At 49.1% G+C, this 12459-nt stretch overlaps 2 protein-coding genes across 3 annotated transcripts in view; one reads left to right on the plus strand and one right to left on the minus strand.

Moving 5' to 3' along the window:
• MPPE1 (metallophosphoesterase 1) overlaps nucleotides 1-3144 on the plus strand; it is a 37260-nt gene extending 34116 nt beyond the window's left edge. The window contains exons 12-13 of the transcript XR_003309745.2: nucleotides 2111-2372; nucleotides 2482-3144. The gene's annotated coding sequence lies outside the window, so the exon portion shown is untranslated. The remainder of the gene's footprint in view (nucleotides 1-2110; nucleotides 2373-2481) is intronic.
• The window catches only part of GNAL (G protein subunit alpha L), a 211471-nt gene that overhangs the window by 9595 nt on the left and 189417 nt on the right, over nucleotides 1-12459 (minus strand). For both annotated transcript variants that reach the window (XM_026455998.2, XM_023228528.3), the window contains exons 7-10: nucleotides 10336-10409; nucleotides 7735-7793; nucleotides 6258-6378; nucleotides 2868-2998 (exon numbers count right to left, since the gene is read on the minus strand). In XM_026455998.2, coding sequence (XP_026311783.1) covers nucleotides 2868-2998; nucleotides 6258-6378; nucleotides 7735-7793; nucleotides 10336-10409 — 385 coding nt within the window. The remainder of the gene's footprint in view (nucleotides 1-2867; nucleotides 2999-6257; nucleotides 6379-7734; nucleotides 7794-10335; nucleotides 10410-12459) is intronic.

A 12459-nucleotide genomic window follows, 5' to 3' on the forward strand; every position in this document is an offset into this window, starting at 1 on the left:
GGGGGGGGGGGGGGGGGGGGGGGGGGGGGGGGGGGGGGTCACTGACATTCTCTAGGATGCCCAGAATGTATATGTACCATCTGAGGAGCTCTTTTTTTTTTTTTTTTTTGGAGACTGAGTCTCACTCTGTTGCCCAGGCTGCTGGAGTGATTTTTGTTTTTGAGACGGAGCCTCATTCTGTCATCCAGGCTGGAGTGCAATTGCACAATCTCAGCTCACTGCAACTTCCGCCTCCCGGGTTCAAGCGATTCTCCGATTCTCCTGCCTCAGCCTCCCGAGTAGCTGGGATTCTAGGTGCCGGTCACCATGCCTGGCTAATTTTTGGGTTTTAGTAGAGATGGGGTTTCACTGTGTTGGCCACACTAGGCTTGAACTCCTGACCTCAGGTGATCTGCACGCCTCAGACTCCCAAAGTGCTGGGATTACAGGCGTGAGCCACCGCGCCTGGCCCATCTGACGAGTTCTGGCGTGTGTGTTTTGATGCCAGCATCACTACAACGAAAACAACGAGCACAGCCAGAGCCTCCCACGGTGTCGGCGTTCCCTCTGCAGCCCTCCTTCCCCAGGCAACCACTGATGTGCTTCCTGTCACCATGCGTCAGTCTGCACTTCCTCTTTTTTTTTTTGAGACGGAGCCTCGCTCTGTCGCCAGGCTGGAGTGAAGTGGCAGAATCTTGGCTCACTGCAACCTCTGCCTCCCAGGTTCAAGTGATTCTCCTGCCTCAGCTTCCCGAGTAGCTGGGACTACAGGCGCCCACCACCACGTCCAGGTAATTTACTTTTTAGATATTTACACAAATGCATTCACATGGCACGTAGTTTTTGCTATGATTCTGTCAGCATCATCACTGGGTTTCACTCATGCCATCACGTGCACCAACAGTTCCCTTTAATTGCCAAGTGAGAGTTGAGGATGTTGGAGGTGATGGTGGGGCCAGGCTTCCAGCAGGTACCACAGATGCTCAGGGATGGGTGAGTCTATTGGGAGGGGCAGGGCACAGATGGAGATGGCGCATGATGCCGGGTGAAGAGCAGTCACTGGGCCTGGCACCGAGGCAGCAAGCCAGGGTCCCCTCAGCCCCTGGACGGAAGCCCTTCATCACCCGCAGCTGGGCAGGTGGCCTTGGCCGTCAGCTCGTGGTGGTGCTTCTCCTTGGTGCCCCTAAGCGGGTAAGGTTGTGTCTCAGAAGTGTGACTTTGGTAGAAGTTCACAGAATGTTTTGGAAAGGTGAGTGACCAGCTACAGGAGGTCAGGCAGGAGGCTGTGGCAGCTGCTGAGATGAGAGGAGTGAGGGCCAGGACCACAGCCATAAGGAGGGAAAGAGGGAAGGGCCTGGGGAGGCGGACACTGTGGAAGGGCCCTCCTGAGCCACTGCCTGAGCTGAGTGATGGGAGGTGGCAGGAGGTGGTTAGTGGGAGAATTAAAGACCCAACTTGCTGGGAAAATGGCAGTGCCAGCCACAGAATGAGCAGCAGAAACCAAGCTCTGATAACGTGCCATGGGCAAGTGGCACCCGGCCTCAGTCCTGGAAAGCACGTCGCCAGGCTGCGAGTAGAGCAAGGCGGTGATGAACTGCAGTGAGGTCGGCAGGGCGGTGATGGTCGGCAGGGCGGTGATGAACTGCAGCGAGGTGGGCAGGGCGGTGATGAACTGCAGTGAGGTCTCCATTGATTTGGTCTCAGGAAGAGCCTGGACCTTGACCTTGCGCTGACTGACCCTCTGGCAGGTGCGGAGGCTGCTGGTGGCTCAAGAGAGCAGCTGGGTCTGGTGAGACCAAAGGCAGAGCTGGCGCTCAGGCCCATTTCCAACGTCTGTTTATTTATTCCTGTAAGGATTTTATATAGCGGCAGGATTTTTTTTCACGTCTTTCTGACTCAGGTGATGGCAGCAGGATTTTGTTGGAGTGCCCCACACGGGTCAGGATTTTCCTGTGAATATGCTTATATAATGCCTCTCCCATGAAGGAGAAAAGAGCATTGAACATAAGGAGCAAGAAAGTTTAATGACAAATGCAAGTTTTCTTTTCCTTCTTCATTGAGGATAAAAAGTAAATTTTCCAGATCTTAACTATATTTTCCAGGAAAGTCTCTTTTATTCTGCGTTTTCTAGTTTGGGAATTCAAGATGTAGGAGGCGGTGCCATCTCACCTTAAATCACTCCTGTGGGCCTCTGGTAGACCTGGTGTTCACTGGAAACTGAAGTGTCAGCGACTGGAAACGGAGTGGCCATCTCTTCCTGGTCTACCTTCCCAGCTTTAGCACTGACAGTCCCGCGCCCCGAAACCCCTCAGCCTCAGGCAGCCTGGGGTGGCTGCTGGCCCTGCTGGAAATCCCCAAGGCTGCAGCCACAGCAAGGCTAGAGATAGGAGCAGGTAAGCGTGGCTGCTGCCAGCACGGGCTTGGGGACAAAGGGTGCAAGGACCGCCTTGCCTGCACGACTCTACCCGTGTGGCTCTGAACACATTATCTCTTCTCCCTCAGACTCTCCTTCCCCAGGAAAGAATAAGAGAAACCACCATGCGGGGTCATCTGAGGGTGCAGTGAGAAGGTCTGGATCAAGGACTAACAAGGCCCCTGTCATGCCCAACCCCGTCAAAGGCTCCAGAGGGAGAGCTCACAGCAGCATGACAGTCACACCCCAAAACTGCACAGTTTCAATGGGAAGTCAAACTCGGAAACATTTACAAACAGGATCCTAAATAGGACCTTTTAACACTCCAGTACTTTAGGATATGGGCAGGAGAAAGAGAATTGTTTTAAAATAAGTGAATTTCTTAGATTCATCAGAAGTATGTGAATTAGAGTTACAGGACTATTAATAAAACAATTCTATTCCTCAATCCTAAGAATGTATTTTGAAATCTTACCGTCTTCAGGAACAGTATAATTTGCATATTCTGGGAAGTAGTCTTCAATTTTTGATTTCCCTGCCAAGACTTTTTCTGCCAGCATATCTTGTTTGTTCAAGAACAAGATGATAGAAATGGTCCGTAACCACCTAAAAAAGGAAAAATAAACAAACAAAGTTCACATATACTAGTATATGAAAGCGCCTCTAACATAGAAGTTGCTAAATTTGGCCGGGCGCGGTGGCTCAAGCCTGTAATCCCAGCACTTTGGGAGGCCGAGACGGGCGGATCATGAGGACAGGAGATCGAGACCATCCTGGCTAACACGGTGAAACCCCGTCTCTACCAAAAAATACAAAAATCTAGCCGGGCGAGGTGGCGGCGCCTGTAGTCCCAGCTACTCCAGAGGCTGAGGCAGGAGAATGGCATAAACCCGGGAGGCGGAGCTTGCGGTGAGCTGAGATCCGGCCACTGCACTCCAGCCTAGGGTACAAAGTGAGACTCCATCTCAAAAAATAAAAATAAAAATAAAAACCACACACACAATCCACTTTCCCCTCAAATGGAAATAGCTTACCTGCTTCTTCTAGCAATAAAATATATAACCTTTGTAAAAATAAATCTTAAATTATAGAAAAACATAAAGAAAAAAATCAGATGTAATTATACCCAGAAACAATTACTATAGAAGTTTTACATTTTTATGCCCAAGTTTTTTTCTGTCCTCACACATACTTATAAAAACAAGATCACAGTATTTTAAAATCTGTTTTTTCCTATAAGAAGACTGTGGTCATTTTCCCACTTACACATATAGTGTATATAAATAAATGTATAACAACTCTATAGTATCCTTCTGTATACCTGGTATTTCCTGACCCTGTTTCTTTCCTATTAACTGTCTTATTACCACAAATTTGAGGCTGGTTGTTGAACATTTCATAAAAACTCATTTTTCTGATAATCCAAAACTTTACAAGGTAAACTTATGTTTCCTGTCCTCCTTGGTAATATTTCTTCCTAAATACTTTAGAAGAAACTTTGATTTCTAACTATATATGTATGTATTGTGTGTGCGCGCGCTAAATATTCCTTTCTGAAATAATCACTTATGCCACTTTGCAATGCTAGTAGTTTCAAACATGATTATGTGGTGATTGTGAGCTGTAAGGGATCTTAGAGATCATCTAGTTATTAGTGGATGTCCTAAACTGGTACTTTATTTATTTTTAAATGTAAAATTTTTTTTTTTTTTTTCTGAGGCGGAGTCTCGCTCTGTCGCCCGGACTGGAGTGCAGTGGCCGGATCTCAGCTCACTGCAAGCTCCGCCTCCCGGGTTTACACCATTCTCCTGCCTCAGCCTCCTGGGTAGCTGGGACTACAGGCGCCCGCCACCTCGCCCGGCTAGTTTTTGTATTTTTAGTAGAGACGGGGTTTCACCGTGTTAGCCAGGATGATCTCGATCTCCTGACCTCGTGATCCGCCCGTCTCGGCCTCCCAAAGTGCTGGGATTACAGGCTTGAGCCACCGCGCCTGGCCGTAAAATTGTTTTATTTTTATTTTTTGAGATAGAGTCTCACTCTGTTGCCCAGGCTGGAGTGCAGTGGCGCAATCTCAGCTCACCACAACCTCCACCTCCCGGGTTCAAGTGATTCTCCTGCCTCGGCCTTCTGAGTAGCTGGGACTACAGGCGCCCACCACCACACCTGGCTAATTTTTGTACTTTTAGTAGAGACGGGGTTTCGCCATTTTGGTCAGGTTGGTCTCGAACTCCTCATCTCAGGTGATCCTCCTGCCTTCACCTCCCAAAGTGCTGGGATTACAGGTGTGAGCCACTGTTCCTGGCCCCTAAACTGGTACTTCCTAAATTTTAAAAACCAAACAAAACCTATTTCGAACCCTAGATATAGAATCATCCCTTGACACCCGTGGGGGATTGGTCTACGACTCCCTGTGAAAACCAGAATCTGAGGAAGCTGCCTTGTATGAAATGGTGTCGTATTTGCATATAACCCATGACCACCCTCCCATGCACTTAAGTCATCTCCACATTACCTAAAATACCTAACACAATGTAAAAGCTGGTGAGTACTTGTTATACTGTATTGTTTATTTGTATTATTATTTTTTAGTCTAATTTTTTTCCTTGCTTAATTTTTTATTTGAATTAAGTTTTTTGAGACGGAGTCTCCCTCTGTTTCCCAGACTGAAGTGCAGTGATAGGATCTCAGCTCACTGTAACCTCCGCCTCCTGGGCTCAAGTGATCCTCCTGCCGCAGCTTCCCAAGTAGCTGGGACTACAAGTGTGCCCCACCACGCCTGACAAATTTTCGTATTTTTTGTAGAGACGGGGTTTCAACATGTTGCCCAGGCTGGTCTCCAGCTCCTGAGCTCAAGCAATTTCCCTGTCTCAGCCTCCCAAAGTGCTGGGATTACAGGTGTAAGCCACTGTAATCTTGTATTATTTTTTGTTGTTGTATTGCTATCTTAAATTTATTTTTGAGTATTTTCAATCTGTGTTGGTTGAATATGCAGATATGGAACCTGAAGATATGGAAGGCTGAATATAATCTTAGGCTTTCAAAACAGAGACCTAAATTTTCTTGACAAAGCACTATCAGAACTTCATCAAAGAATACTCCACACTGGCCAGGTATGGTGGCTCACACCTGTAATCCCAGCACTTTGGGAGGCTGAGGTGGGCGGATCACGAGGTCAGGAGATCAAGACCATCCTGGCTAACATGGTGAAACCCCGCCTCTACTAAAAAGACAAAAAATTAGCCGGGTGTGGTGGCGGGCGCCTGTAGTCCCAGCAACTCGGGAGGCTGAGGCAGGAGAATGGCGTGAACCCGGGAGGTGGAACTTGCAGTGGGCTGAGAGCATGCCACTGCAGTCCAGCCTGGGCGACAGAGCGAGACTCCATCTCAAAATAAAATAAAATACTCCACATTTTTAGTATGTCTATACAATAGATGAACTAAAAGAGATATTTCGTACAGTTCTGGATTCATCAGTAAAGAGTGTGTGTGCGGGGCTGTGGGTGTAGGTGTGTGTGTTTTGAGACAGGGTCTTGCTGTGTTGCCCAGGCAGGAGTGCAGTAGTGTGATCGCAGCTCACTGTAACCCTCACCTCCTGGGCTCAAGCGATCCTCCTACCTCAAGCTCCTGAGTAGCTGGGACTACAGGTGTGCACCACCACGCCTGGCTCATCTTTGTATTTTTTATAGAGACAGGGTTTCTTCATGTGGCCCAGGTTGGTTTCCAACTCCTGGGCTCAAGTGACACACCGGCCTCGGCCTCCCAGTGTTGAGATTACAGGTGTGAGCCGCAACACCTGGCCTGAGCGTATTTTTAACAAAAGAAAATTTGCAATCCAGCGGTGAGACTGAGTTTGTGATTTTTGTCACCTGTTGTTCCAGATGCTTTCAAAAAGATCGAGGGACTCTCTCAGCCTGTTGGTGTTGTTATCTTCTCGAATCACCATGTTGTAGCTGCTGCAGGCTGCGACGTAAATGATAGCCGTGACATCTTGGTGGGGAGAAAAAGGAAAGCACCTCAGTTAGACACCCTCGCTGTGGAGTTGCAAGAAAGTACACACGCAGCAGCCACTCAGTTCCACAAAAACGTTCACTCAGTGATAGGACTATTCAGTCACAGAACAGCCTGCACGTGCGCCGTGCGCACCACTGGTTGCTTCAGTAACACACTTGATGAAGAGCCCAGCCCAAAAGACGCAGGTAAATTTGGGATGCTTAAATGCTTTTTTTTTTTTTTTCTCTCTTTTTTTGAGGTGGAATTTCACTCTTGTCTCCCAGGCTGGAGTGCAATGGCATGATCTTGGCTCACTGCAACTTCTGCCTCCCAGGTTCAAGTGATTCTCCTGCCTTAGCCTCCCTAGTAGCTAGGATTACAGGCATGTGTCACCATGCCTGGCTAATTTTTGTATTTTTTTCTGAGACAGAGTTTTACTCTTGTTGCCCAGGCTTGCCCAGGCTGGAGTACAATGACACAGTCTTGGCTCACTGCAAGCTCCGCCTCCCGGGTTCAGGCGATTCTCCTGCCTCAGCCTCCCGAGTAGCTGGGATTACAGGCATGCACCACAACACCCGGCTAATTTTTGTATTTTTAGTAGAGATGGGGTTTCACCATGTTGGTCAGGCTGGTCTTGAACTTCTGACCTCAGGGGATCCACCCACCCTGGCCTCCCAAAATGCTGGGATTACAGACATGAGCCACTACACCTGGCTAATTTTTGTATTTTTTTTTTTTTTTTTTTTTTTTTTTTTTTGAGACGGAGTCTCGCTCTGTCGCCCAGGCTGGAGTGCAGTGGCCTGATCTCAGCTCACTGCAAGCTCTGCCTCCCGGGTTCACGCCATTCTCCTGCCTCAGCCTCCCGAGTAGCTGGGACTACAGGCGCCCGCCAACACGCCCGGCTAATTTTTTTTTGTATTTTAGTAGAGACGGGGTTTCACCGTGTTAGCCAGGATGGTCTCGATCTCCTGACCTCGTGATCCGCCCGTCTCGGCCTCCCAAAGTGCTGGGATTACAGGCTTGAGCCACCGTGCCCGGCCCAATTTTTGTATTTTTAATAGACCCCTGGTTTCGCCACATTGGCCAGGCTGGTCTTGAACTCCTGACTTCAGGTTATCCGCCCTCCTTGGCCTCCCAAGGTGCTGGGATTACAGGCATGAGCCACTGCGCCTGGCCCTTAAATGCTTTTTTTAATGAGATTAGTATCTAAGGAAGGAGAATCATAATCTATAAAATGCTATACTTTACATACTAGTTAGATTAGAGATCATCTAATTCAAAAACAGTTAAGCACAGCAATGCTGAATGTCAGAATTCACTCCCATTTTCTTGAGACAGCATTAAAAAAATCACCATTAAAGCACTGGATCCATTTTCTCCTCTCATCCCTCTGGCCGCCAACATCAAACATGCTGTGGAAGAGCAAGAGGAACACAGTTATTTGGGGAAGGCAGGGAACAGCCGCACACGTGCTTGCTCTCCTCTTTGGCTATCAGCAGCTTCCAGCGTTCACGCGCAGGTCTTGAGTCAGGCTTGGGTCACTGGCTGGCCTGCACCATCACGCCCTGTGTGATCCTGGAATACAAGTGGCTCCACCTCTCTCGGCCGCAGGCCCTCCTCAGTCACCCCGCAGTGGGGCCACAGGGGTGAGAGATCAAGCAGACAGCAGCCGGCAGTGTCTTGAGGTCCCACAGTAGGTCCTTAATAAATCCAGCGGTTACTAGCTCAGTCATGCGAGAGGTTACTTGCTCAGACACTCATGCCTCTCTGAGTACAAGCTAAGTCACTGCCCAGGGCAGATCCTTCCTATGATTTGCTCCAGCTCTCAGGACACTGTGTCTCCTCCCCTGGAGAACTGAGAAAGGCTCCTTGCTGATCTGTCTACACTACACGTATCTTATCTCTAGCCACCTCTGCCTGGTGACCTGCACTGGGTCTTGATCACGCCTGGATTCAGTTCAGGCTGCTCTGCCCAGCCTGAGCTGCTTCCTGGTCTTGCCCAGCCAAGGCGACCTCAGCCAGTGCTCTCAGAGTTTCTCAGCTGCACCCTGTACTTCATCAGGCCAGGCCCAGGCCCCACTTCTCACAGCCCCTGCTCAGCGCACCCTGTGGCCTAAGCCATTTCTCCCTGGGAGAGTTTCTCTACCTACCCAGATTCTGCTGGATCCTTCCAACCTTTGCAGGCGTCCCTGGCTCTGAGGTTTCTCCCCTCTCTAAACATAGTGCGTGTGCCTTGGGACCACACGGGCTAGACTGTTTTGTCCTGGGTGGGTATGTTACTGATCCTATTAGAATTTCATCTGTACGCTTTGCATTAGCACACGTGGGGCTGAGGTACTTGATGAAAATGGATGAGCTGATGAGCAGAATCCTTTCAAACAAAATCACAAGTGTGAGATACAGCTTCACTGTTAATATTCCACTATGCCAGGGACTTGGTTATGATGTAGGTAAAACCGCAAGTCACGCCAACTCCATACCACAGTGTGCGCCTCACAGCAGAGACAGACGCAGCTGGCTTTTCTCCAGCCTGACACTGGCTGTGTGAAGGGTTCTTGGGAAATCTGGAAGTAGGTGCCTGTCACCTGTGCACTGGGGAGAGCGTCAGGCACTGCAGGAGTCTCAGAACACACTGCAAATCATGAAACTCTCGCTCTAAGGGACCTCACCCTTGAGGTCCCTTAGAGTCGAGTTGGACATGCTGGGGGTGACTGGGCAAGGTATAGGGCAGTAGACCATCAATGGCTCCAGAGTAGATGCAATGGGAATTCTGAGGGGTCACCACGGGCTGAGATTTGAGGGACGCTTGGATGCTTTTTTTTATTTTTATTTTAGAGACACCCGGACTGGAGTGAAATGGCCTAATCATGGCCCACAGCTGCCTTGAATTCCTGGGCTTACGAGATCCTCCCACCTCAGCCTCCTGAGTAGCTAGGACCACAGATGTATGCCATCAAGCTTGGCTAATTTTTTTTTTGGTAGAGACAGGGTCTTGCTATGTTGCCCAGGCTGGTCTTGAACACCTGGTCTCAAGCATTCCTACTGCCTTGGCCTCCCAAAGTGCTGAGATTATAGGCATGAGCCACTATGCCTGGCCTGAAGGAAGCTTTGATAGATTTGTGGGGTTTGCTTAGCCCAGGTGGCATCTGAGGCTCAGAGGACAAGATGAACAGAGGTGCTGTGGCAGGAAAAGCTGGGAGAACTGGAAGGGTCCCGACAGCAGCCCAGCCTGGTGAGGCAGGTGGCAGGTGACAAAGTAGGGCTGGGGATGGGGCTGGTCACAGGTGGAGGGCTTGGGTCATAGGGTGCACAGGCAGTAGTGAGCCCCGAACCTTTTTCAGCAGAGGGATAGCACGATCCAGGCCATGCTATGGGAAGATTCATTTCGTGACACTGAGTAGGGCAACTGAAATGGGTAAGCCAGGGGACAGGAGACCAGCCAGGGCCCTGCTGAGAGAGTCTAGGGGCTGGGGAAGTGATGGAGCAGGACTACGGTCACAGCTACGGGGACGAAAAGAGCTTTGTGGCCGGAGAATTAACGTCTTATCATGAGGGAGAGAAATGAAGAAAGTATGCTCATTTGGCCGAGTTTGCACTTGGGCAACCCAAGAGATGGGCTGGAGACACACATGAACTGCTCATTTCAGTTCTCAAACTGGGACTGTGCATCTGGAAGATCAAAATTTCATGAGTCTCCTGATCTAAAAAAGGGGCCAATCACATCTACAACTCAGAGGCAAACACTGCCTTCCTTTCAGATGTCCTCATTTCTGCGTTAAAGTAGGCAGTAAAATCAACACTTCAACTCTTGCTAGAGTTAGAATTTCAACCCAGCTGCCCTTACATGAAAGGCCAGCCATGCACATTCAGGAATGAAGCCCCTTAAACCTCACAACCCTTCGGCTCTGGGACTTCAAGAGGCCCTGGGCCGCGCGGCTTTAACAACATACTCACTGAAAGTTTACTTTGTCCACTTGGAATCGTGTCTCAAAAATCCCAGATGTCAGAACTCTGCATCTGAGGAGGTCCTGGGAACAAGAAGAGGGAAGCAAGCTGAGTTACATTACTGTTCTTCTTCAAAGTAAAGCCCGGGTATAACTATACATCAGCAATATTTTTCAAATAATTTGTTCCACTGTACAGGAAACAATGATAATTAAGAACTAAGACTGGCTAAGCGTGGTGACTCACGCCTGTAATCCCAGCACTTTGGGAGACTGAGGCGGGCAGATCACCTGAGGTCAGGAGTTTGAGACCAGCCTGGCCAACATGATGAAACCCTGTCTCTACTAAAAATACAAAAAAACCAAATTAGCCAGGTGTGGTCACAGGCACCTGTAATCCCAGCTACTTGGGAAGCAGAGGCAGGAGAATCGCTTGAACCTGGGACACAGAGGTTGCAGGGAGCTGACATCGTGCCACTGCATTCCAGCCTGGGTGACAAGTGAGACTCCATCTCAAAAAACAAAACAAAACAAAACAAAACTCAGACGAATGTTGTTTTATCCTCCAGAGAAAGCCACAATTAATGTGTTGGTTTGGCCCTGAGAGACCTGATAACTGTCCTTTTGTTTTAAGACTTAAAAAAACTCATGTCTCCAAGAATCTCACTGACACATACCTGACAACCACAGCCAGGGCATCAGCATTCCAGAGGGACACCCTGCCAGTGCTCTGTGGGCTTGGGTGAGAAACCAAAGGAAGTATAACTGCACTCAGAAGTCTTCAGCCTTATGAACTGGATGCTAGTTGAGTTCATTTATTCTCCCTTCCCTGCACATTTCTATTTCCTCCAAGATAAAAGATGTGGTACCCCGAGGGGACGACAAAGCCTGGCAGCCTCACAAAGCTGGCATCCCTGGCACATTTGGCAGAGGTCAGGGTTTTTTTTTCTGACCACCAAATCCATGTGCTTTTAAGGAAGCGGTCACTCCGTAATAATTCTGGAACGTGGGAGGTGGTCCTCCCATTTTAGTATAATGAGAACTCTTCAGGACAGGTGAGTTAGTTGAGGGACAGACTCAGGACGAGGAAGCCTCCACTGCTTTGTCAGATAATTTCAAACTCTCAGGATCAGCCTGAGAGAGAAACTTCATGGGAGAGAGAGCAGCTCAGGCCTCAGACCTTCCACCCTGGGGGCCCAGGGCCAAGGCCTTGCAGGGAATACAGACTCTGGGGGAAGTTTGGAGAGAGCGGTTTGAACAGAGAGACCCCTCTAACTTCCTTGGGGTTCACTGGCTCTAGAAGCACCTGAAGGCTCCTGAATTGAGCAATCTGGGGGCCCTCCAAGTCTCTGCAGCTGCCTGAGGGTCAAAGGGGCACGATTCTCTGCTATTTAAAAATTGGTGGAGTGGGCTGGGCACGGTGGCTCACGCCTATAATCCAGCACTTTGGGAGGCCAAGGCAGGTGGGTCACTTGAGGTCAGGAGTTTGAGACCAGTCTGGCCAACATGGCAAAACCCTGTCTCCACTAAAAATACAAAAATTAGCTGGGCGAGGTGGCAGGCACCTGTAATCCCAGCTACTTCGGAGGCTGAGGCAGGAGAATCGCTTGAACCTGAGAGGCGGAGGTTGCAGTGAGCAGAGATTGCACCACTGCACTCCAGTCTGGGCGGCAGAGCAAGACTCCATCTCAAAAAGACAAAAAAAAAGAAAAGAAAAGAAAAGAAAAAGGTGGAGTGCTTTTTTCTGGCTCAACCCAAAAGGGATGCTCTGGGTCACACCTGGAAAGTTCGCTGGGATATGGGACTCCCCAGGCCCAGGGCCAAAACAGAATGGGCATAGTTCATGAAGCCAGGAAGTCAAGACTTCGCTCTCCTGAGGACAGCTCCAGGAGGAACAGCAACAGCACGTTCCTTGTCTGCAGATAAACTCATTTGCATACTGGCAATTTTGAGAACCACTTAAGTGCTCGAGTCGGGGGAGCAAGGCACAAGGTCTGATGACCAATCCACGCACACACACAGGGCAGTACAAACGATGTGCAACAAGTAGGTAACTTAAGGATTTTTCCTTAATCCATTCTGAAATAATCATTACATCATATTGGAAATGAATCTCATAGTTTCTGGTGTGCGG

Source organism: Piliocolobus tephrosceles, chromosome 18, assembly GCF_002776525.5.
Source record: "Piliocolobus tephrosceles isolate RC106 chromosome 18, ASM277652v3, whole genome shotgun sequence".
Classification (NCBI taxonomy): Eukaryota; Metazoa; Chordata; class Mammalia; order Primates; family Cercopithecidae; genus Piliocolobus; species Piliocolobus tephrosceles.